At 43.4% G+C, this 26,300-nt stretch overlaps 1 protein-coding gene across 1 annotated transcript; it reads left to right on the top strand.

Moving 5' to 3' along the window:
* Positions 1-2,202: 2,202 nt before the first annotated feature.
* Positions 2,203-21,698, top strand: LOC109982269 (zinc finger homeobox protein 3-like). The gene is made up of 11 exons (XM_065957237.1): positions 2,203-4,931; positions 7,223-8,921; positions 9,013-9,551; positions 9,689-9,902; positions 10,507-10,602; positions 10,744-10,895; positions 11,025-11,135; positions 12,674-12,833; positions 12,991-17,771; positions 17,875-18,531; positions 18,669-21,698. The coding sequence occupies exons 2-11, from the start codon at positions 7,259-7,261 to the stop codon at positions 18,783-18,785; spliced, it is 8,490 nt and encodes a 2,829-aa protein (XP_065813309.1). The 5' UTR covers positions 2,203-4,931; positions 7,223-7,258; the 3' UTR covers positions 18,786-21,698.
* The last annotated feature ends 4,602 nt before the right edge of the window (positions 21,699-26,300 follow it).

Genomic DNA, 26,300 nt, shown 5'->3' with positions numbered 1-26,300 from the left:
TTCCCTTTACACGACTTCTATGTTGTATTGTTCTTTTAGTTTTTGCTTTGTTTTTTGTTGTTTCCTGTCAAAGCGTCTTTGAGTATTTAGAAAAGCGCTATATAAATGTAATTTGTTATTATTATTATTACAATAAAATGTAGAATTTCATAGGCATACATTTATAAACTGAAGATATTCTGATGAACTAAAGAGGTTTCATGAGTGTTAGTTAGTGGTTGGGATTTTGTTTTTGTATTTTTTGTATAATACACTTTTAGTGAACTAAGCGATTGCAAAGTTCAATCAGAAAATTGTAATCATGCAATATCCAAACAACCACATACTGCAGCTATTCTTCAATAAAATAATGAATCCTCTTTGTTGAGTGTCATTTTTTCAACACCAATGTCTTGTCAGTTATATAGATTTTTTTTTTGTCTCAGCTGATTGTATGAACTGCACATCCTTTTGTTGAGGTATTACCGTATATGTTCATCAGACATTTATAAAACAATACATGTACTGAAGGATGATGTGTGTTCAGAAGTTCTGGTAAATATACTCATTGGTCTGAAGATGTCAGATGATGCCAACCTTTTCACAGGGGTCAGAGGTCAGGGTCAGCTGAGGGGCAGCACACCTCAGGCCGTCTGAAGCGACGAGGGTTTTTTTTTTCTCACGGAGTCCTCCACATCCTACAGACCAGTTGCGGAAATCAAGACAGTTCATCAAACTAATATGAAGTTAATAAGAGAAATGTATGGATGTGTGCAGATCTACTATAGGTAGACTAATAGGCATTGCTTGTGTTACTGTTATTATTTTACAGTAAATGATCAGGAAATTTAGCATTTTGTTAGACGTGGAGCCATGGATGCTTTCCATAAACATCAAGATTGAATAACTGATGTACATATTTTTTGTAAATTGCTGTTTGACAAAGTTCAATGTGGTGCTGAACAGTTACAGAGCAGTCCTCAGATTTACTCTTTGACAGAAGAGATTTACTGTAGACATCACTAAGCTCTTGTCCAACACCTCACTTTCTTCCGTATGAATCTGGAAACAACAATGAATGCAACATCATTGTATTTTTTGTGTGAAAAAAACCCCAACATGTATCTTGATATCATCATTTGTGATAACTGGCCTCAGAAGAAACGGCCCCTGATTGTCACGTTTAGAGACAGGGAAAGAGAACCCCACCCTTTTTTTGTAGTATCAGTGGAATGGAAGTATAACAATTTTGACATATATGTTCTCCCCCGCACAATTTCCTTCATGGCGCCATAAAGCGAGGCAGGATCCACCTTAGAGGAGTTGCTTGAAGGCCGACAGTATCCATGCGTACCTGTATAAATGTAAAACAGGTTGATTCTGAACGCGTCTCTGAGCGAGGGGCGCAAATAAAACACTTTTGGATCAGAATCAGGCAAACCAAATTAACGGGGTGCATATCCCCCCATGCACCTTCTCCCTCCCCATTTCTGGCCTATCATCTATCTCTGGACCATGTTGGGGTTGTCATGTCGACCAGCCCACACGTTACTATGACAACGGCTCAAGGGGAGGCACTTGCTGGGGAGGTTATTGCCTCCTCGGGGACGTAAGGAGGACAGGGGGAACCTGAGCGGAGACAAAGGTAGAGGGACTTCTAGACACCAAAATGGCTGAATGGAAGACGAGGTCAAGTTGGAGTGTGTTTGCTTAACGTGCGGCCGTGCGTGGCTTAGGCCAAGCGTACATTTACAATGCAAAAGTGTGTAAATCAGAGTTGCCCCACTGATGCTTCGGATGCAGGGTGGAAAGTTTACGCTCCTGAACAGGGCCTGGGCCTCTGCTGTACATGATATATTACACTTCCTGCTCAGCGCCATACCCTGGGGCAGAAAGGGGCGGGGGGGCAAGGGGTGGGATTGACATTAAGGACCCTCCAAGGTGTCAGATGGGTCCCCAGCTTCCCCCACATTTTGTCATATAAATGTCATAAAGACAAGTTTGGAGTTTGGGAGCTTTTGGGCTCTCCTTCTGCCGGAGGGGGGGTATCGCAGTGGTTAATTGCCCCATTAACACTGACAGGGTAAATTGGTGGAAGGACTAACTAAATATTACAGTGAAAACAACAACCCCTGGCATACACCTGAGGGCATGAAAAGCATAACGGTTTACAGTGAGGCCGCTGTATCTTGGAGTGTGTGTACAAATGTAAATGCAAATACACAATAACGAGAGCTTTTCTATTGGTTTGTATTAGAATTCTTTATGAATCACTGTGATGCATCGACTCAGAGTCACAGTCAAAGAAAAGAACTTGACACATTTCTTATTGATCCTCCTCAAGGTTTAAATTTAAAGCAATACGAATAATTATATAATTCTATGTTTTAAATATGTGACTTTACGTAAGGATTGCTTTTGAACGGTCCCTTCACATGTGTGTTCTTCCCACACAAACATAGACATTGGATATTTCAGCGGGGTGTGTTCACCTCCCTTTAATGGTCCAATGTAAAAGGCGATAGCAAATTTATACAAATTGAAATTTACATACACCGAAAACCAATGCAAATAATAATACGGATCATTTAAACACATTTTATTCTTGCGTCAGAGCATCACAGTGTCGAAATGAATTCAGTTTAAAATGAATTCAAAAATAATTCATGCAGTTTAAGATCAAGGAAAATTGTAAGTGTTCATCTTTTATATTTCCCCATAATATTAGATTTGTTCACACATTTTTCATTTACATGCATCAAATCCATATCTTTAGCTCCAATTTACTTTAAAGCATTTTTTTAGCTTCTTTTAATTCACACCAATAAATCCATGGGTAACACACACACACACACACACACACACACACACACACACACACACACACACACCACACACACACACACACACACAACGGACCCACATTAAAATTCTATCACCACAGGCATTGTCTTTTTCTTATAAAATAACATTAGATTGTCATTGTTCTGACTGCAGCTCACAAGAACAACAGAACATGTCCATGTAAAGAACAAGGGGTCAGTCACTGATTTGTATATTTGTGACGCAATCTCTGCACACTGGCTTGTGCCAGACAGAAGATCATTATTATAATTTTCACATCATAAAATATTTATTGAATTTTGTACAATGTTTTTCACAAAATGTGTCATTACTTAATTTGTCCTTTATTTATTGGCCATTGCATCGACTATTTACATAGTTATGGTTGCACGAATGAAAGAAAAGAATCACACCAGACATAGACAAACAGAATTCAATATGTCTGTGCACCTTTAACCAACATAATGAAATATCGTTAACATTCATGTACGTTTGCGATAAGGCCTTATAGTGCGGGTGTTTCACGCAACAGTAACCTCCTGCAGTAAAGGCTACAGCTGTTTGACTCCTGTGGTAAAACCATTCTATTACTACTATATCTTTACATTTGGATTTTTTTCATTGTAGCCTTGCTTACCTTTTTATTTTTTATACACACAATTGTTTGACAAGAAGAGATCAGCTTTGACATTCAGAACCCTTTTAAGTAAAGCACTACTATTTGATCATATAAATGCAGCGATGTCCTTCTTAAATATGGACGATGGACAGATTGCACATCCAGCGTGAAATTCACAATAGTATTATCATAACAATGGACCCGAGTGGCTAGGATGGGACGACCGGAGCAGAAAAAAAAAAAACCAAAAGGTCTTCTGTGATGAGGAATGGACACGTCAATTTAGGCTTAAGCATTTCTTTTTTTGTTTTGTCCAACATTTTAATTAAATCATAAAAACCAATGCCTGAATCCCACACCTGCAGCCACACTCCAAAATACAATAATGTCACGTTTCATAGTGGAGCAGTTTAGATGATTTCTTTTTTTTGTTTGTTTATTGTAAGTGTTTATTTCAAGATCTGTGTTTGACTTCTGAAGGCTATTTGTAAGACAAAACCATTGTGATAAGGGGCCAACTTTTCTGACGCAGAAAAGCCACAAAGAGAAGCTGAAATATTTCAGGAAAATCACAGTTTACGTCAAGTACACGACACCTACATTTGTACGTATATGCAATGATGTATCTGAAACAAACGGTGTGTTTTATTCGTAGGGGCCTTGTTGTGTGTTTGTTCTTCCTGACAGTAAATACGGCAAATGTCGCACTTTTTTGTCATCCATATTTGCCTTTAGAATCATACTGACATTACGTTTGTGTTTTTTTGTTTGTCAACATCAACTCCACTATTTGTGGTATTTTATAGTCAATATGTGTTTTTATTTACGAATATTTTTTTTATTTGTTTTAACTCAGTGTTTTCACTGAGATTAGGATTGGTGTACATTTTACTTTTTTTTTTTAGGCTACTGTTATAATTCAGCCATAAATAATTTTGTAGGTAATTCAAATTCACCGTTTCAGGTGTAATTCTCGCACTTTAAAAAAAAATATTTTCTTCTTCCCCTGTTCTTCTCTTTGCATCCGCTGAAGCCTCTCCCACTCGCTCCATTCCCCCTCTCTCTCTTTTTCCTCTCTCTCGCGGAATCCTATTGATCCAAACGGGCTAATTAGCGGTGTCTGCGCAATTACGCACATGCGCACTGGGCGTAATCTCAGCCATTTTTTGAAGGAAACTAATTAGCAGGAATAAAGAGCCAAGTGTTTTTCCCCCCACAGTGATCAGAACTCATTCTACCTCTGGAGCTCGCACAAACCCCTCCGTCCCCTATCTTCTGTTTACTACAGCCTATATGTAGCTTTAATTACTCTGTTGTTTGCTAACAACTTGGACCCCGCTGCTCTCTCTCCCTCTCCCCTTTTTTTCCTCCTGGCTCCGTACAACGCAGAGGGTCATTCATAAGGAATGAGTGGGCTCTCTATGCGATTGTTTTCTGGACTACTACACATTCAGCGTACGGAGCTTTGTACCAGAGCCGCTGCAGAAATGTAAGTCTGTCATTTGTTTACGATTTTAAAGGGACTTGGGAGGACCCAACCCGGGCGGTGGGGAGGATAGGTTGTTAGGTCAGTGCAGCTTGCAATTCGTGAGGAAAACAAGCTTTTTGTCGATCTAGTTGAGTGTTGAGTCACCTGTTACTGGATACTAGACGCGATCGCTCTTGGTTTTTTTTGTGCCGGATCGGAGTGTGGTACGGTGCGGTCCACTGTAAACAAAGGCTGAAGTAGAGTGCAGGCTGAATGTTGGTCAGTGGCTTGACAACACAGACAGAGACGGGGAGTGAACTTCAAGTCGCTGCTCGTCCCGCATTCTTAAATGTCCCTAGGATAATACTAGACACAGTGAAGTGCTTTTACCTTCAGGTGTAATCCATTAGGTCCTCGTGTGTTGAAAAATTAATTAGTCCATGTCCAACTGTGTTGCTCCAGATCATATAAATAATAGTAAAAAAAAAAAAAAAGAAGCATTTTCCTAATGTACAGCCACAGAACACTTCTCTCTGTCTTACTCTCCTTCATCCCCCTGTCTCCCCTTTCGCTCTATTTTTAACACACACAAGCACACACAAGCACACACACACACATTAGATACATATTCATACACTATTTGTATGGTATCATAAATATCTGATGTGCACACTCTTAACAACAAATATTTATCTTGCTTTTATGCTGTTCAAAGTACTAACAAGCATCTTCAATTTCAGTTGTTCTGTGTGTTTGCTTAATTGACATTATCTTGCTCTGTTTGCAGTGCAGAGTAGGATGTACACACATTAACATACACACACACACACACAAACACACACACGTTGTTAAATGATAGTTTCCCGCACCTCTGATCGATAGAGAGCCAGAAATGTTTGTATAAATAGTTACATTGCCAATAGACCTGGGTTATTGATTGCAGTGTAAATGAAAATCTTTATCAGATTAGAGACTGTTCTCAGCTGCTGGCTGGCAGGCAGGCGGACTCAGCCCCTCAGTGCTATACCCGGCGGGACAGTGGACAGCTGCAGTGGGCAAGGGTCTGTGGCCTGTGACATAAACACAGTACATTAAAGCACTATCAGAGTCCCGATATGAGCCATATATCTTTAAGGTGCAAAGAGGGGAGGGGGGGGGGGTGGCTGCAGGAGACAGAGAGGGGAAGGGGAAGGAGGAGGAGGTGGGGTAGCTGAAGGAGAAGGTGAAAGGGTACATTAAGGTCTCTCCTTGATTAAAAAAAGGTCAGTAATGAGATTGTGGGACACACACATAGGGAGAGAGATGTATCTGTCTCATCAGGCATTCATCTGTCAGGAGGAGAGGCCTGATTTGTTCTTTTTTTTTTTTTTTTAGAAAGCCTTTGTAGTAAGGCAGGATAGTGCTGACAATTCATAATCTTCGTGAATTGTGATTGTTTAATATTTCTGAAATTCTAATTAATACCTTGAAGTCTTATGGTGTGATGAAATGTCATAGAACTATTTTAGTTTCATTTTAAATTGAATATTGTTGAATAGCCCAGAAAATGCCGAATTGAAATATACAGCTTTTTAACGTTATTCTAATTATTTTTTATGCACTCCAATGTTGTTGACTCTGATTGCATTTTGCACATTTTATTTCAAAATTAATATCTACCGATGAGCCGTCTAGATATTAATCACTGCAACACGACAGCCATAACACTTGTGTAAAAACCTCGACAATATTTCACAAAATCTTGTTTTGCTTTTTTTAGTTTATGAGATTATACAGTCGTTTATTAAATTGTTGTCCTCCACTATGTTTGCCTTGTGAGTTGTTTAATGCCTCCTTCCCCAAAAGAAATCCCCTTTTCCTCACATAACATCTTTGTACTAATGAACAGCAAAAGAAGTAGAATAGATACACTGGCTTTAAAAATGGTTCTTTTATCAGCTTTTATCTAAGTGTGGCAATTTAGTGGAATCCCTTTAGCTCACAAGCATTCAGTTCTTTATTTAATCCTATCCCCTGAGGAATATTACAGACCTCCTGCGTAGCCTTTACCCACATTCCTCTACCTAGTTTAGCGCTCATGCTATTGATTTTCCCATTAAGGGCTAACGCTAACCCCTGAGTAACCAGCCTCTGTATTGCGCATTGTGAAAGCAGTATTGAATAGATGCTATCTAGGGACTGTAATCAATGGCCTCCGCTGTTATGCAATAATATTTACATGACTCATGTATTTAATTTGCCTCTCTTTTTTCCCTATTCTCTCTCCTGTTTCTGTCTGTCTTCTCCTCTCCTTCTATATCTGAAACACACAGGTGGGGTAACAATGCGTGGAAGCTGTAGCCTCTGGTATGGACAGTGAGGGAGGAGGAGGGGATGGAGGGGGAGGAGAGGACAGAGATGCTGACCTCAGTCCCCAGGCTTTATCTCTTCCTCTCCTGACCCTGGAGGTCAGTCCTGAGCAGGGGTCATCCTCTCATACCTCAGCCACAGCCCCTGCCAAAGAGCCCCTGACCCTGCCTCAGCAGCAGGAGGAGGAGGGCGCAGAGGGGTCCCAGGCTAGAGAGGAGACCCAGGGAGGGGTGCAAGAAGAAGAAGGAGGCCGACATTTACAGGAGAATGGAGCGTGTCAAAAGCAGGGGATGAAAGAAGACTTTGGGGAGGGATATTTGTCAGGGCGAAGGGAGGAAGAAGCGGGGGTACATGGCGGTGTGGGAGAGGCGTCAGTTACAGGGGGCCTCCCAGCAGCCCTTTGCAGCAGCAGCAGCGGAGAGAAGGAAAAGGAAGAGGAGGAGGCCATCTCAAACCAAAGCCAAACCAAATCCAAATGTTCTTTATTACCTCAACAGAGCCAGCACAGCTCTTCTTCCAGCACTGCAAAGGCCAGTGGCACACTCGACAACAAAACAGCCGCCTCTCCAAAGCCCTCCCCCACTCCTTCCGCCTCTCCAAAGCCCTCCCCTTTTCTTTCCACCTCTCCAAAGCACTTCACTTGTCCGTCCTCCTCTCCCACCCTGCAAAGCGAAACAGAGGTAAAAGACATTAAGGGAGATCAGGGCTGGATTTCTGAGTTTCCTCAGAGCTTTAAATCCCAGCCCTCTACCCTGGCAGGTATAGAGCCTGCCAGTACACCTGCTGAGGACGTCGGGCCTGCAGGGGGTCCTCACTCTTCCATATCCAGTGTAGATGGTGCCAAAGCTCCAGAACCAAATGACAGCCAGCTAGACACAGAAGTGGACGACGAGAGGGAACAGGAGGAAGAACAGAAAGAAGCTGTCCTTAAAAACCTCAACCCAGAACTTTCTCCTAATTCACTGACGAGTCACATGACCATAATGCACTCACGCAATTCCTGCAAGACGCTGAAATGCCCCAAGTGCAACTGGCACTATAAGTCACAGCATACTCTGCAAGTCCATATGAAGGAGAAACATCCAGAGACGGGAGGCCAGTGTGTGTGCGGCTCCTCTGGGGGGAAGTGTATATGCGGCGGCGCAACACGAGATGTGTGTGGATATTGTAGTTCGGGGAAAGCTCACCCTCGTTTGGCCCGTGGTGAAACCTACGCCTGTGGCTACAAGCCCTACCGCTGTGAGGTGTGCGATTATGCCACGTCGTCGAAAGGCAACCTCAGCATACACATGCAGTCGGATAAACATCTCAATAACGTTCAAAATGGGGGCCACTCGAATGGTCACCTGCCCACTTCTCACGTTGCCAACAACAGCAGCTCCTCAAACGGTCCCACGGCTGAAGAGCCTGCATACAAGCTCCCACTCTGTATTCCCTCGCCCACAGCCCAGCCTGCTAAGCTCACACCACCTGCACACTCCCACTCTCACGGTAAGCGGTGGCGGTGTGACGTGTGCGACTACGAGACCAGCATTGCCCGCAACCTGCGCATACACACCACCAGCGAGAAACACACACACAACATGCTGCGGCTACAGAGAGGTTACTATCTGTCTCACTGTAGAAGCCTCGCCCCGCAGCTTAAAAACCTACAAAACACAGGTGAGTCATCTCTCCATTTAATCCAAAGTAAAAGTCTAAAAATGGTTTCAGTTCTTGAAAGTTTTTTTTTCTTCCTCTCTCTGTGTTTTAGGCGCCGAACTCTCCTTGAACATGCGACTGACCAGTCAACAACTTGCAGAGCAGCCAGTCACCCTTGGGTCTGCCCTGACTCCATCTCCGTCCCCGTCTCCCTCCCCACCTCCAGCGCCGTCTCTTTCCCCGACCGGACCTCTCTCCCAGGGTGTGTTTCAATGCCTCGTCTGCTCCTGTTTTTCTTCTGACAGCTTAGAGTCCGTGGAGCAGCACCTGAACGCCACTCGCTCTCTGCCACAGTCTATGTGGTGCTCCCTGGTCGCGGGTGGCTGCCACTGCAGGCTGTGCGGCTACACCACCCCGCTGAGGGCCAACTTCTCCTTGCACTGTCAGACTGACAGACACCGTATAAGGTACCAGCTTGCTGCTCACCTGCAGGAGGGTGGAGACAGGGGTCAGGAGGGGGAGGCCCTTATTGCTAAGGGTAATCCTGTCCAGCTGAGGTGCAACCTATGTGACTGCGTGACCAGCAGTTTGGAGAAGTTGCGAGGTCATTCCCTCGGTTCACACCACAAAGCCAGCGTCCGAGTTTACCGAGTCAGTACACTATATATTTTTTTTTCTTAAGCCCCAACAAATATTTGTACGATCAATCTACATGTACCTATTTATATCTGTATCTATGAATTCATGATAATCACACTTACACCATTTATAAAATGTTTTTATTTCAGTTTCTGCAGCAGTATGATGGTGAGGTTGATGGTGGTTCGTGGCTGTTCCATTGCCTCCTATGCAACCACTCGTCCTCTTCTAAACTCCAAGTACTGAAACACAGTCAAACGGCAACACATCAACAGAGGGAAGGGCTACTGCAGCTGCAGCCCATGGGCGGTGAGGAGCTGGCAGCCATTTTTACCATCAGGAAAATCCCTGATGGTGACCAAGGTAAGAATCTGAGCTCTGTGGATATAATTAATTTCATGTGTGGGCTGCATCAGCGAGAAAACCAGAGATTGAGAGAAAAAAAGAGTGAGAAAAAGAGCCGTGGCTGTTGCTGAGATATTGATCAAGTAAATTGATTAGTCAATACACATCCTTGTTATATCCCCCAATAACCCCTGACAACAGCTAACTAGCACCTGCTAATCAATGGACCAATACCAAAGCTCTAGACAAGAACCAGAGAGGTGGAGGCGAGGTAGATGTGTGCAGTTTGTTCAAGATGAAATAATTAATTCAGTCATCACTTTAATTGTGGATTAAGGGTAACCCGTGATTTGTCTCTGTGCTGATTGAGACTTATTGAGGTGAATTCATGTGCCGTAAGTTCATATTATGTTTACTCCACCATGAGGAGAATCTAATGGAGAATCAATGATTAGTCAATAGTTTATGGATGCACACAAGAAGAATGAAGTGTGGCCCAAAGACAGGTTTATTTTAACAATGCTGTCTGGAGAATACTATAAACTACAATTAGCCTGAGAGTTTGAAAGAACATGTTATATGCAGCACAATGTTTGTGTTACAATTATTTGTCTTGTCCCAGGAGAGTTCGGCGAGGATATTGAAACTTCCAGTGAGACCACCACTGGTCCTTTGGACACAACCAAAGACAAATGTATCTTGATTTCCGAGGAGACGGGTACGGATGTTTTTCTACATGAATTAAAATCACACCTTTTAACTCCCAGCATTCCACCCGACCCCACACTATTATAGTATATTGATTGATGGCATAACAGGTTTATAACATTCTGCTAACGTGTTCATAATTTCTTTACAGTGAAAGTAGAAAATAAAGAGGAGGAAAGAGAACAGAGGGGTTCATTCCCCTCAGTCAAGCGCTCATCCTCTGGACACGAGGAATTGGAAATCCCCATCTCAACCAAACGCCCCAGACTACACCAGCAAAATGAGAACCAGCAAGAGAGAAATGTAAATGTGCATGAATCACAATAAATGCAGTTTCGAATCTTTGTACTGCCACAAAACACTGCACATAAATGCTCTCCTTGGAGCCTTTTAATTAAATGCTTTAATCATTTTTTGTCTCTTCTCTCCAAGACTGTCCAGTGCCCTTTGTGCCAGGTTAACCTCCCATACAAACAGCTTCAGCAGCATCTCACACATGTTCACAGTGTGGCTGAGGACTGTGTAGACAAGCTCATCAGCACAGTAAGTGTGTGCAAGCGACGCAAGTGTATATGCACGTGTGTGTTTGTTGTATTTGCGTAAGTCAGGAAGAAGAAGAAAATGAGAAGGCAAAGCAGTGGGGGATGGGGTAGAGTGAAATGTAGGGAGACAATTCCATTAAGAAAGCACCAGAGAGAAAGGCAGCGCTTTTTTTTAATGCATGTTTAAGTAGCTCCCCGCTATCATCTTTGATGCAGCCGTGCATTCTGTGTGTGTGTGTGTGTGTGTGTGTGTGAATGTGTGTGTGTATGTGTGTGTGTGTGTGTGTATGTGTGTCTTTTAGAGTGGAGGAGAGAGGTTTTGACTGAGTGAGTGAGGGAAAAGCCAGTCTTTCTATAATGCATGTTTAAGTAGCCCTCTATTACCAGAAGTGCAGTCAAGCTAAAAAAGGGGCCCCCATGCTTTTTACTGTGTCTCTCCAACTAACAAAGACTGGTCATCTATCCACATCACCATCCTCCATCTCCCTGGCCCGTATGCTAAGTGGCCTTTGTCTCATGCGCTCTTCGCCTCCACTTGACTGACTGCTTTTCACCCTTTCCTCCCTCTGCTGTCCCTTACTCCCCCCTCAAACTACTCCTATCATTTCTATTCAGCAATCTCTGTTCCTGCCCCTCCCTTCTGTCTCCCAATTTCTTATGCATTACCCCTCCCTCACTCAGTCTCTCTCTACATAGCAGTTTTTTGTTCATTGCCCCATACTTCCTCACTCCTATTCCCTGCTCCCTCTCTTTTTCATATTCTCTAACCCTCACCCCTTCCAATCAGTGTCCTCCCTCCTTCCCTCTTACCCCTCCCTCACTCTCTCTGATAGTAATTGAGGTTCATTAATTCAGACTGAGGTGATGATGGCCATTATGTACCTTGCTTTCCAATTACGCTCTCTAGATTAAGCCTGACCTTCAGTTTTCTCTGCAGTGTGTGTGTGTGTGTGTGTGGTTGTTCTTCTCTCTCTCTTATGAAGCTGTTATTCAGAGAAAACTCTTGTCATGTAAATCTCATCTTTAGCTGTCCGTTCTTTCCTTAGGGTAGCTAGCTGTTCGCATAGATATAGTATTTGGTCTCTGTGCTTGAAGCTGTGAAGATGAAGATTTTTTATATGAAGAATGAATTTGAATAAATTTGTTATTCAGCTCAGTAAAGTTTTATTAAACCCTTGGGGCATGTTGAAGGGTGTCGTAGGAGCTTAAGGGCAGAACCTGCATATCTCGACCATATACACTTATTTCTACATTGATGTGCCCTCCTGTATACTCTGCTGTTCAGGCAGGTGGAAGATTTAAAGATACACTTAAAATTCACACTTGGACGTTCAGTGATATTAGGACAGGGTACAGGCACTCCATGTTTATACATCTTGATCTTTGGTTGCTATTATGACATACAATTTTACATGTTGAGATAAGATAAATATAGCGTCTTTTTTTTTTATTAGTTTGAACTGGTAAAACAACACTAAAGGTAACTTTTGATACAAATAAAGAAAGACAAGGCTGAAAAAGTTTTTTTTCTCCTTACAGGTCACACCATCATTTGAACAACCACCTCTGATGCAGACTGAACCAGAACCAGAGCTGTGTTCAGATGAAAGTCTGACTAATGCATCCCCCAAAATTAACAATGCAATTTGGTCCAATACCAGTAATACCACTGACCCAGTTGATTCACAGAAAGACAAAGGTTGGTAAAATTGCATGATCATACTTACCTGTAGTTTAGATGAATAATTAATTCATAATAAATAATGTGGTAATTCATTCAATACACATTGTCCTGTTAGCCATCTTTTCCCAACTAATAAAGTCATTTTAACTCGTGATTTCCTGTATTTTTTCAGGTATTTCAGTTGAAAATGGAACTTTAGTTGAAAATGCTGAAGAAGAAGTAGCCACACCCAAAGATGTCACAGCTCTACTCACCCCACCCCTTGAAGACAACACCACTCACCATTCTAATGGCAGACTGGCTCCTCAGTCCCCAACTCAGTTCCCCCCTTCTTCTCCACCCAGCTCCCCAGCCAGCGACCCCCCTCCCCTTTCTGATCGCCATGGTTACCGGTTTCGTTGCAGCAGGTGCAGCCTGGCGTTCCCCACTCAGGAGAAGCTCCAGCTGCACTGGCAGTACCATGCCATGAGGGCGGCGACAGAGTGCCCCATCTGTTCAAGACAATGCCGCAGTCAGGAGGCTCTGCATAGACACATGCAGAACACACACTCACAGCTTGACAACACGCAGGGGCAGAATACACTCCCAACGCCTCACACTACACAGTTCATGGAGATTAACAAGAGTTCATTTCAACAAAATTTAAGTTTGTCACCTCAAGTGGGTCAAGAAGCAGGTGAGGCTGAAGATGAGGACATGGAGGAGGAGGAAGCAATTGACATGAATAGAAAGGAGGAAACAAAAGAAGGAGTTGAATTTGAGGAGAAGGATACGATTGATGAAACTGATGGCAGTGAGGAGGAATTAACTGAGCTAGAAAAAGGGCTTCATGGTGAAATCAGATCAGAACCTAGTTCCAGCTCTCCTGTCAAAAGGGGCTCAAACCCCACAATGGACCGCTACCTTGATCCAACCAGGCCCTATAAATGCACAATATGCTCTGAATCTTTTACCCAGAAAACCATTCTTCTGGTCCACTATAACTCTGTGTCTCATCTTCATCGGGCCAGACGAGCCCTACAGGACCCTGGCACATGTGTTACTGCCCCTGAGGCTCCGCGTGGCCCAGATCCGAGGCCATACCGCTGCCGATTGTGTGGAGTGGGCTACAGCCAGAGCTCCACATTGGACATACATCTTCGCTCTGTCCTACACCAGACCAGAGCTCGTGCTGCCCAGAATTCAGCACCACAGACCCCAGCATCTAGTGTAGCTGCTCCTGTGTCAGTCTCCACTACGGCTACTCAGGCGGCTACCACGAGAGAAGACAAAACCTCCAAGTGTTTTACCAAGAGGCCAAATGTAGTTAGCAGTTCAACCTCCTCGCTATTCCAGGGTGTACCAGCTGAGGCCCAGTCCACCCTCCCTAACCCAAGTGACAACCAGCAGGTTAAAAAGAGAGTGGCAGAGCTTCTAGCATCCAGAAACCAGCTTATGCTTATACAACAGCAACAATTAGCTCAGGCACAGGCCCAAGCTCAGTTACAACAACAAACAGCCCTTCTCCAATCCCATTTATTGCAGCACCTTCCCTTGGGGCCAGAGAATCTCCTCAAACAGCACTTTTCCCTGACAGCAGAAAACTTACTCAATCTGCAGCAGCAACTTCTTCTTCCCTTTTACTTGTCCGGAGACATGAAGCTTAACTCAGAGATATCTGTAAAGAACCCAGAACTTAGTCAGTTAGTATCTGACTTTTCCATCGCAAATTATCAAATTGAGACAGAAGCAAAGGGGGAGTTTCAGCCCAAAAGAAATGAGAAACAAATACAGAGACAACATTTAAACTCAGTTTTTAGTCAACATAAGGATCCTGTGCATCGTGAAGCCATTGTAGAAGCGGGCTACAGTAGATCCTCCGTAAACGAGACAGAAAGACAACCCGGCAATTCCAGCCTTGAAGAAGGAAAAGAAGAAATGCCTGTTCCTACAGTCAAAAATGAGGGTCAGAAGAGGGAAACAGATCCTTCACCATGTAATGTTCTTGGACTGCAATGCCCCCCTCCTAGAATTCCCTATGCCTCAGTAAATGGGGAGCCTCTTAGAGCACTGCTGCAAAGTTATGGCTTTGAGTTGGCACTGCAATACATACAAAGTAGACACAGAAACCAGCAGCAGATATCAACGCATGTGATACCAGATAAACAGGAGTACTGTGATAACAAGGAGATTGGGGTGTTGTCAGAGGAAAAAAGAGAAAAGGTTTTTGAATTACAAGATGTAAGGCTGGAAGGCTGTAACACAGATAAGGATGGAGAAGAAGTCAATGGAGGGATTGAAGACTTGCCACAAGATGAAGCGAAGAAAAAAGAAGAATCTGGAAAAAAATGCTGTGGAAGAGGAAAGGAGTGCAGAGACTGTGGCAAGTTTTTTTCAGATTCCTTGATCTTGAAAAGTCACCAGGAGTACATTCACAGGTCTCTGTTTCCAACCGCTGCATTGGAGAGGTTTTCCAGAGAATACCGTCTGCAGTATGACCAGATGTACCCCCTCCCACAGCCTAAATCTGGGGAAGATTTAACTACTTGCCCCCAAGCTGCAGTTCAAGCTCCATCCTCAGAATCAGAAACTGCAATAGAAACAGTCAGGCCTCAAGTTAAAACACTTGAACCCTTACCCTCAACTTCAGTTTCAGAACTTGTAACCAAAACATGCTCACCAGCTTCAGACCCATCATCAACTGCCCCTCCTCCTTCTTCTCCAGTACATTCACAACCTCAAGATTTTTCACAAGAGGCGGTCAACCCAAGCACATCTGCCACAGTTACTTCTCATACCACATCCCAGGCTACCTCCATACCTCTTCCATTACCAATGCTTCCTCTTTCTTTGCCTCAGCTCTCTATGCCTCCACTGACACTGCCTAAGCTTTCCCTACCCCCTGGTCCTTTCCCAATGGAGCTACCTCTCCTCTCTCCACTTGTAATGCAGTCAGTAGCTCTTCAGTCTAAACCGTGGTTGGACTCAAATGTGAATCCTGAGTTGGCAAAACTCTACCAATCTCAACTGAACCAAGCACTGCTAGGTCAACAGCCACAGCTTAATCCATCTTTGCTCGCCCAGCAACCTCAGCTCAGCCCAGTTTTGCAAATTCAGCCCCCACAGCTCAATCCTGTGCTGCTTGGTCAAAAATCCCAACCAAATCCTACCCAAACAGGACAACAACAACAACCCCAAGCCAGCCCAACTACACTTGAGGGGGGTAAGAGAACCCGAACCCGAATCTCCGAGGAACAGCTGACCGTTCTGAGGAAACACTTTGACATTAACAGCCTCCCCAGTGATCAAGAGATCAACAAGATGTCTGCTTTGGCTGGTCTGCCTCTTAAAGTCATCAAACACTGGTTCCGCAACACCCTATTTAAAGAGCGCCAGCGAGACAAGGATTCCCCTTATAATTTTAATAATCCACCAACCATTGCCCTGGAGGAGTCCAGAAAAGAAATGGCACAATCCCAGCCGTTGTCACTTTCTCCATGTTCACTGTCCCCAGGCCTTCCAGTCAACATTTCCCCCGAGCCTCTGACAACAGACATCCAGAGAGAAGAGCTCCATAGGGGAAGACGCTCTTCCCGTACCCGCTTTACAGAACAACAACTGGAAACCCTGCAGAGGGTTTTTGAGGCCACGCCCTACCCCAGAGAGGAAGAATATGACAGGTTGTCTGCACGGTTGTCTCTTTCTAACAGAGTCATTGTTGTATGGTTCCAAAATGCCAGACAGAGAGCCCGCAAACATCAAGACCAGGGTAATGATGACGGATCAGAAGGGAAGAACCAGCATGACAACATTCACAGACAGAGAAATGGTAGGCACAAGAATGAAGATTACGATAATGATGATAACAGCTGTGGTGATGAACGACATAGTGAATCGCAAAATGAAAACTCCATGGATCTGACTTATGAGTATTACACCCACCCAGATTCACCTTTTGTTGATTCAACCTCTTCCTGCCCAGAGAGTGAGCATCCAACAGCCAAAGGTGCATCAACACCTGTTACTGGCAACCAAGAAGATAAAATAGTTCCTCATCTTGAAAACACCAACACAGATTTTGTTCAAACTCAAAATGGCATTTCAGATGCAGATATTAAGCATAAGGACATTGTTCCGGCTATAAAAACAGAGTCCTCTCCAAAACCTGAGCCCACCCTGCAGCCCGAAAGGACTGCAGAAAGCCCTGCTCCTTGCTCTACCTCCTCTTCACAAAAAAATGAACTCACCATCCTTTCCACGGCTCATTCCAGTCAAGGGCGGATACACAGCCCCCTTTCTGATCAAGCTGCTGATACATCAAGCCTCCCTGCTCCTCCAGAGCAAGAAAAAAGCCACAAGCTGCCTGATTCCAACTCTGGCTTACCCACAGAAGTTCAGCCAAATATACAGCTTCCACCCCAAACCCAGGCTCAGTTTCAGTGCAGTCTTTGCCCAATGTCTTTGCCATCATTCCAGTTGTGGCAGGAGCATCAGACTAGGCACCTCCTGGCAGCTCAGTCCCAGGTTCAATTTCTCCACTCTGGCTTTCCAGAACGATCCATGCCTTATATGATGCTTCACCCCAACCACACCTTGATGGCGAGCCAAATGCTTTCAGGTGCTATGTCTCAAATGCACCCTAACCCAACACATCCTATGATGTCACACTTAAACAACATACAGATTAAGAACACACTCTCTGAACACTCAAGTACCTCCCTCACCAGCCTCTCTCAAACGTCCCTGGCTACCATAAAGCAGAATTCAAAAATTATATCAGAGGGCAGTTTTGAAGGCCAAAGGAGTAGTAGAGAAATTGATGAAGAACAACGAAGGGATAAACGGCAGAGAACCACGATCACCCCAGAGCAGCTTGAAGTGTTGTACCAGCGCTACAGCATGGACTCCAACCCCACCAGAGGTGTCCTGGAAAGCATTGCACGGGATGTAGGCCTCACAAGACGTGTGGTTCAGGTATGTGTTTTTGCAAGAGTTGTACTGAAATCATAATGCAACACATAAAAACAAACTAATGATTTAATGTAATTTAAAAAAAATGTTGATATTTCATCTACAGGTTTGGTTTCAGAATACACGTGCCAGAGAGAGAAAAGGACAATTTCGTTCACTTGGGCCAGGATCCAATTTCAGCTTGGGTTTCAACCATCTGCGCTGCCCATTTTGCAGGGCTCTGTTTAAGGTGAAGAGTGCTCTGGATGCCCATATGAGGTCACGCCACTGGACTGAGGCTGAAAGAGCAGGCTATAACTTATCAATGAGTAATGGATCTAATGGGCAGATTGGGATGGCTATGTCATCTGTCATGGACAGACCTGGCCCCTCTGTCTCCTTTTACCCAAACCATGGCATTGCCATCAGCAACAACCAATTAACTGTAAAGCCATCTATGACCTCCTTGTCAACCACTGATTTAAAAAACCAAGAGGAGGAGGATGATTATGAAGAAGATGAAGAAGAGTACCCATGTGAAGAGGGTTCCAGTTTGGCTGACCAAGGTTCTCCTAGTCCTGAGGGATCTGGGGGTCCAGGTGCAGAATGGGGTGAAACACAAGCTCTGCAGCAGCAGAACCATCAGCAGCAGCGCCAAAGGACACAGATGAGCCACTACCAGGTAATGCAGCTCAGAGACTTCTACAGGAGCCACCGCAACCCCAATCGACATGAGTGTGAGGCACTTGGCCAGGAGTTGGGACTACCTCACCGTGTGGTACAGGTAAATGTTCTAAATATTTTATAGACAATAACAAATAAAATACAGTTTGATGCATTTTTCTTATTTAAAAAAAGTTGTAAAACAACTGAGTCTTAAACAGATAATGACCCCTTTAAAATATATAATATATTTTGCAGGTGTGGTTCCAGAATGCCAGAGCCAAGGAGAAGAGAGCCAGGAGCCTGAGCTCTGATGCTGCAGAGAGAGAGCAGGCTGAGCTGTCCGCAGGGGCAGGGGAGAGAGATAGAGCTTAGAGAGGCCGACTACGATTCCTTCTCACACACCCTCCTTGAAACCTCTCCTGCACCTGTTATACATGTCAACCTCTACACATATTCCCTGCCCACTTTGCTGCCAAATCTGTCACCTGAACACCCCAAAGATGCAGAGCCTTCTTGGCCCAAAGAACGACTCTCAACCTTTTTGTAGGAGAGAGCCCAAACCAAGTCCTCTCAACAACAGCTTTCCTCTTTTCATTCTCCTCCAAAAACTTTTTTTCCTGGTCTGAACTCTCTTGTCAAAAAAGAGCCCCTCTCCCTATCCTGTCAAGACACCTTACTACAACCAAACACCACCTTGTAAAACCAACCAGATGCCACAGAGGCCAAAGAGCATTCTCCAAGTATGTGACCTCACTGCCCAGCTAGACCTGCAGTCTACCTCTCAGTCTGCATGACAGACTCACAGTGGGCCCTCCAACTGACAGTGCTAGATGACTAGCTGTGTAGCATGTAGTGTCAGTCTGTAAGAGGCTGGAAAAGAAATTGTCAAAGAGATTTAGTGTAAATAGAAGGTTCCAAAAGATACACTTGAAGAAAAAAACAAAGCTGTTAACGGTGACAGAAGATAACAAAAAAAAAACGGAAAAATATCCTTGAAATAGATGGAGGTATTTGCATAGAGCTTTTGTAAAGACTGACTCAGATTCCAAAGCTCGTAACCAAAATTTTACGTCTGTGGATTTACTTTTAATGTTTGTTTTCAATAACAAACTGCTGACAGAGCTGACGTCTGTATGGTGAATGGGGGGAGATCTGCAGCTTCCATATGGTAAGCCGAGTACCAATAGACTGACATGGTGCTTGAATGCAGCTTCAACCCTCCACACGCCAATGAAGAGTCTTCTGTTGTACATGTACACCTTCTATGTTTCTTTAGTGAATAACAGCCCAAATAGCACAGAACGAAAAAAGGCCAGTTTGTCCTGAAAGGGGCAAACTATTTTTTATAGCACTCAACCATTATACTGTTTATGAAAACTTTAACCAAACTCGAATTGACATTGTGTGTGTTTAGTAATAGTTTCTTGATATAAATCTTATGAATTGAGATGAACTGTCTTGCTTCGATATAATAGTGTCATGATTATGAAAAGATTATGACAGCTTTGATGTGTTCAGGCAAGGTGACCTACTGCCTTTCTGTTCTATTTGAATATACCAATGGCTGACCAATGTTATGTGATTAATGTAAAGCTTTCTATGCTCAGGTTTACAGCTCAACAACTTCACTTCTAATGTGATCTTAATACTGAACTTGTCTGTTTTTTTTTCCCCAAAAAAAACAGAAGAGTCACGGTTTTAAAATTGGACTAAGTATTACAAGATATCTACAAAAACATCTGTATTGCAAAGATCTGAGCTTTTCACCTCTGAGTAATAGATTGTTACAAAAAACCTTATTGAAACTAAAGTGTTTAATAGTGTGAGGGGTAAATGTACAGTATTTAGCTTTTGTATGGTTGACTCAAGACTTCATTGGATGATTGAGACATAGCTCCCTTTTCCATTTACAGATCGGGAGCTACTGCGCAAAGAAAAACTTTGGATGTTACTGATGTTATTTTTGTACACTTAATTTATTTTCCCTCTTTCTTCCTCCCTACCTGCTTCCTTCTTTTTGTCGTGTTATTTTACAACCAGTTCTTATTCTTACTGTAATAATGATAATATAACAATAATAGCTAAACAATAATTAATGCTTTAAGACATAAATCCAAAGACGTGATAATACTTTAACCATATGACCTACAAAAATAAGCGCTACTGTTTACTTGACGATGTATTGCTGTTTTTAAAGAAGGAAGGAGTCCCTATATTTAAGCTACTGTTTTCTGCCTCTCATAAGCACACTGGAGACTGTAACCAAAACCCCAAACTAGAGCCATGGCAGTCTGTAATATAGCGGTTAAAGAGTTTTACTTCTCTTGAGAAATGTTGCAGTTTATTTTTCTTTCATTTTTTACCATAGTGTTAAACTTCAGCCCTTAAGGATGTCCAGTTTGCTGCTAATGTACTGTAGTTTCTAACGATACTGTAGAAAGATGCATGCTCTGATCGCTTTATCAATAGGCTTTAATGACTACAAACTGTAATGATACCTGTGATGCTGTTGATAAACTGCTACTCTGTTATTCTGTTGAAAACATGTGGACATGTGGGGCTCAATTCCGTCAGGTTTGTTTTTCAGTATCATATTAGTTAACCCCATTCAGAGAACTGAAAGGCATTCATAAAAACAGAAATATTTTTTCTAGCTTACACAGAAACCTGCTTGGGGCATTTACTTCTAAAAGTACTTACGGAGATACTGCAAAGCGATTTGAAGGAGTTAAGACCCCCAAACCCTCAACTGGTGTGTTGTTAAGTCTTCTGTGTTGCAATGTCTCTAGTCGATATGTCCAGCTATAGCAACTTAGCTGAACTCTAACATCACAACCTACTTTTCAAAGGATGTGTGTGTACTAACTCCTTTAAGTTTTGTTCTTAAACCAATGTTTACGACAATACCAATGAGCTTTCTTCTGTACAGAAATGTGCATTCCAAATACCACAAGGCAGTTTTTGTATACAGATTATGTTGGAATTCTTTTCTCTCGTATTTTCTTGCTCTTAGTGACTGTAATATGTACATATTGAGGTCCTCTACGGTGAAGGGACTTTGTTACCTTTACTGTAGATAAAACTATTCTTTTCCTTTTTCCTGGATATATTGTTGCCATAGTGATGACCAAAAAGATACCTGTGATGTGCACCTGTCCTTATGTCCTGCTCCAGTGGTGTAGTGTGTCTCTATACTCTCCCTTTCCCAGGTCTCCCCTCTGTGTGTGTTTCTCTTCCCTTTCCTTCCCATACTCCACTGAGCTAAATAAAGTCTGCTTTGGTGCATGTTCTGGTCTCATCCCTTTGGTCTAACTGAGAACTGAGGAGCCATTTTGTGAATGTTGTGGTATGTGCGGGTGATTGCGTGTTCCAGGTTGAAGGTGCGATGGTGGATTTGTCTTGCTGGAAGGCTTTTGATGTTCAATTGTGTGTGTGTGTGTGTGTGTGTAACAGAAATGTGTGCAAGGCGTTTGGTGAATAGAGCCGTGACCTCTGGGGTCACTTCATTAATTACATCTCTGACATTCAGCCAGATGAGTTTCCTTTGTGACTAAATGATATGATGAATATTAACGACCTTGGATGAATTACACTGCTGCTTCTGCTGCTGCTTCTGATGATAATGTGTTTTACGACTCTGGGAGAGAGGGGACCAAAATTGCAAACTACAGCACATTTAGGATACACCGATTTTCAAAGACCACAACATAGGTTGGTAAAGAAGACTTTATTATTTGGTTCGGTTTGTTATGCGTCATGTCGTGTTGGTGAGTCAAAAGCCCTAACATTAACAGTACCTGCCCCGTGTTCTCTACCACCAAGCCATCCTGAAAACCCTCACAAATAAATGTACCCACAGATGAAACCTATCTGTGAAACAGGTCTGATTGGGGTTGCAGAAAACAGACAAACAGATACATGGGGAGAACAATAGCAAAAATAAACACAGAAGCTGCTTGAGATAGCTTTGCAGCTGATGATAGCCATCTTAGAAAGTCATCCTGATAAAGTGATCCCCCACCATTTCTCCTTCTCCCTGTCCTCCCCCTCTTAATCAAATGAGTACTGTGCAGCTGGTGGGGTTGCGGCAAAAAGGGGTACGAGCGTGTGCGCAGTGGAGTTGGAGGGGGGGCTTTGAGGGATGGCGTGAAATTATTGCCTGCTGGTGTATATGTGTCGCTGGGGGTAGTAGGGTAGAGGGTTGGGTTGGGGTGTGTGTGTGGGGGGGGGACGGGGACGGGGGGGTGTAATGTCATTGCCTGCTGGTGTATCTGTAGTGGGGGCTCATTTAGATTTAGATTGGTTATGTGAGGAGAGAGCTGAAAGGCCAGCTCATGTTTATGCATGAATCCCAAAGCATGCTGCTGTGGTGGAGCCCCGAGTTAAAGAGACAGAACTGGAATACATTCACACCTTTAGACACAGCTCAGCTTCTTTGGATAAAGCTTCAGTGGACGATGTTCTATCAGATACATTTCAATCACTGTGTGGGTGAAGCCTGATTGTGGCAATGTCTGCATGCAATCTGATTACAAAACAACCCCAAACGAACATCACACTGCCTCATTTAAAGAAAAAAATATCAACTTTAAATTTTGAAAATCTGAAAAGCACAATCCATGTGCTTTTCAGATTTTGTCCTAAATATTTGCACCGTACCCTCTGGCTCATACAGAGCCACAAACGGTTCATGGATGCTCCCCACATTAAACTCACTCGAACCCGGAGAGTAATCGGTAAATGTCTTTGAAGGAGAGTTTGTTCAGCACTTCATCAGGTATAAAGTGGTTTTTATTTGGAAATGTGGTCCCTATCCATCTTTTAAATGACTTTTTAATGGTCGTCACACCATCCTAATCAATCATTTAGCAGAGCTAGCCTGCAAGCGCAAATACACTCTATTTATAATTCTAATATTCTGCTGCAAAAAAGAAATGACACTCTGTACCTTCTTAGTACCATACAAGAGTGAAATTGTTTTTCTAATTTTGTGGGCATGTTGGAAAAACTTTCTTACTGACCTACAGCATCCAAGTTAAAAATGACAGGGCTGAATCTATCTTCACATTATATGTACTCTTTGTAGACTTTCACAAAAAGGATGGATAAATAAAAACACTTATTTTTATAAAGGTTAACTTTATAAAAATAAGTGGGTTTTTTTTTTTCCTTCATTTTTTTGGTGTACCCTTATCCGGGCCTACACATTTTAAGTTGACCCCTCACCATCCCCCCCTTCACGCGGGCACACCCCTGCTGGCCCCTTGTCAGTACTTTACATCTATAATGAGATACAAATACGCATCAGCAGGACAGTGTCTACGCCACGCGTCACTGTGTGAATATTACTCACACTTATTAGCTGGATTATGTTAATCTTTACACTCTCTGCTCACAGACAACAGACTCCCCATGATATGGGGGTGGTCACGGCAGTAAGCGTGTGTTATCGTGTGTGTGTGTGTGGCTGCGTGTGTGTGTGTGTGTGTTGAAGTGATTGTCATGTTGTCAAACTGATCTGCATGTGAAAGGGCGGTCTAATTACATCACTTATGCAAATGAGTATCGCACGTATGCATGCACATACATACACACCACCGACAGCTTACCATTAAGGTCAAAAAGACGGAGCGAGTGGTCCTCTTATTGACTAACATGGGCTGGCATCACCACCTGTCAGAGATAGACATGTCTTGACACGAAACGTAGAAGTCAAAATGAATGTGTTGATACACTCCTTCAAACAAATCAGAAAGAAAAAGAGAGGATGGGTCAAGCTCCTTGTAGACTAAAGCACTTAAGACTGTTATTGGAAAGTGTCCCACCACATATCCACTGATTAGTCTTTCTTTCTGACTGAAACATGGATAGCATCCCTGTTCCAATGACTGATCGAGTCTGACACATTTTAATTACGGCCAAATTAAATGAATCGGCTGGCGGACTATAAAACATTGCTGTTTAATAACGAGACCCTCCATTTGCCTTTTTTCCCCCCCGCTTCAACCAATCCCATTCTGGCCGCCTGCATCAAATAACCTCTCTCCATTTAATGATATGCAAATGAATTTTCATGAACCCCATGATCCCATGCGATGATTAAACTGAGATGACATTAGCTGCCATGCTGCTGCCACTGTCAGGGTTTCTGTCTACCTCCTTTCTCTCTCCCTATCTCTACCATCTTTCCTCCTATCCACAACAACCGCCAACTGGCGATATTACGGGGTTTATTGTCACCACTCCCTTATGAATTTGCTTTGTAGGATGACATTCTGTGTTTTCAGTGTTATTTCAGATAAGGTTTTCCAGTAGCAACAGAAATTGAGCAGCAGTGGCACATAGAGCAATGTTGGATCAAGCTCCAAATCTTGTTGTGATACAGCAGACATACATGTTACAAAAATATATTTAAAAAGATGGTAACACAATAATATCATATAGGCGATATGGTAACCTTCCACATATCTTCATTTTCCACATCCAGTCCTCCCCTCCCACCGTTCCGTTTCAGTCTGGATCCCGCTCCACCTCTTCTGTCGTTTATTGTACTCCATTTGCATAATGAAGCCCGGGCTTAATTAAGATCCCACTGGAGTCTGGAGCCAAGGATGAAGGAAAGAAGGATGAGGAGGAGGGGAGGGAGATCCAGCGTTCCTTAGCTTATCCGCACGTGTCCAAATAGGAGGCACAATTTAAGGGGGGAGAAAAGCGTTGACGAGCGATTAAATCGCTAATTATGATAGGCTGTTAGAATTAGTGTGTGGCTGTTAATTAGCTGCAGATGAGATGCCCAGACAGTTGCCCGCCCCTGACGACTGCAACACCCTCCTTGACTTGCAATAGAGAAACACGGCTTGACACCCCAGCGATGATGCCAACACAACACATCCCTCTGTTTGAGGGGATATCCCTTTAAGAGCATCCCAGGTGTGCATGTGCAGGAAAGAGGCTCTTCATCATCCTTGTCCACCCACTCCCACTGTTCTTCGTTAAGCACAAAATTGCTCCTTTTTTCTTCTTTTCTTTATCCTCATTCATTTAGCTCATTCCTCCTTTCCCTTCTTTTCAAGGAATGGTACGACCCCTTCTCTATTTTTTTTAATGGCAGCAGTTTCCATCCAGTGGAGCAGTTAGCACTGCGGTTTGTATTAAGAAATTGGTTTTATGTCAAACTCCTAACGCAGTTGCATTTCTGATTCCAACCTTTCTCTTATTTTTTTTTGTGTCCGCATTAACTGCGCTTCTGTACAGCTTACGCTGGCGCTCGCATATGCCTCCTTGTTTGTGTTTGGCATGGTGCCATCTCCGTTTCTGGTATCTCCCTGGAGGGGTTGACATCGCCAAAACATTTAAGGTATCTTCTGCTCATCATATGGAGGATTCTGTTTGCAAATTTGCGTTATGTTTGCTTGGCAGCGTGCCATCTTTCTTCCTGTGCCCTCGCCACCCCTGAAAAGATGCCAACACAGAATCGCTGGCAACCGTTGCCTTGGCACCTCATTTTGGCTTTGTCCAAGCAAACAAACAGCGATTAGCGGCAAATCCTCAGTGGTGAGTCTCCTTGTCTTTGACTACAACAGTTCTCCGCCGAGCACTTGGATTGCTTCGGGTATGACCCAGCTGCAGGCTGGCACCGTGCCCGCTGGCTGGTGTGCAGGTGCTGGCATAGAGAGAAAAAAAGTCGGGAAAAGATGGAACGCAAAATTGTCTACCTCGTTGATCATTACGGAGTTACACCTTACGATTTCGTAAAATCATCCATTTTGCTGTTCAACATTCTTCTATGCTTCTCTTCATCCATTTACATCCGAGTCATCCTCTGTCTGCTGGAATCTTGCGCTCCTCGACACATAGCTGCTTTCCTCTGGTATTGTCTATATCGTC

The sequence above is a fragment of the Labrus bergylta genome, chromosome 7, assembly GCF_963930695.1.
Source record: "Labrus bergylta chromosome 7, fLabBer1.1, whole genome shotgun sequence".
Lineage (NCBI taxonomy): Eukaryota > Metazoa > Chordata > Actinopteri > Labriformes > Labridae > Labrus > Labrus bergylta.
Note: the sequence above shows the minus strand (reverse complement) of the source record. Positions and strands in the feature narration are given on the sequence as shown.

Bases quoted from the DNA above. Each gene is read 5' to 3' on its own strand.
- LOC109982269 (XM_065957237.1), top strand. From the start codon at position 7,259: ATGGACAGTGAGGGAGGAGGAGGGGATGGAGGGGGAGGAGAGGACAGA. The intron at 12,834-12,990 runs GTTGGTAAAATT...GTATTTTTTCAG, and splicing joins TGATTCACAGAAAGACAAAG to GTATTTCAGTTGAAAATGGA. The intron at 17,772-17,874 runs GTATGTGTTTTT...TTTCATCTACAG, and splicing joins TCACAAGACGTGTGGTTCAG to GTTTGGTTTCAGAATACACG.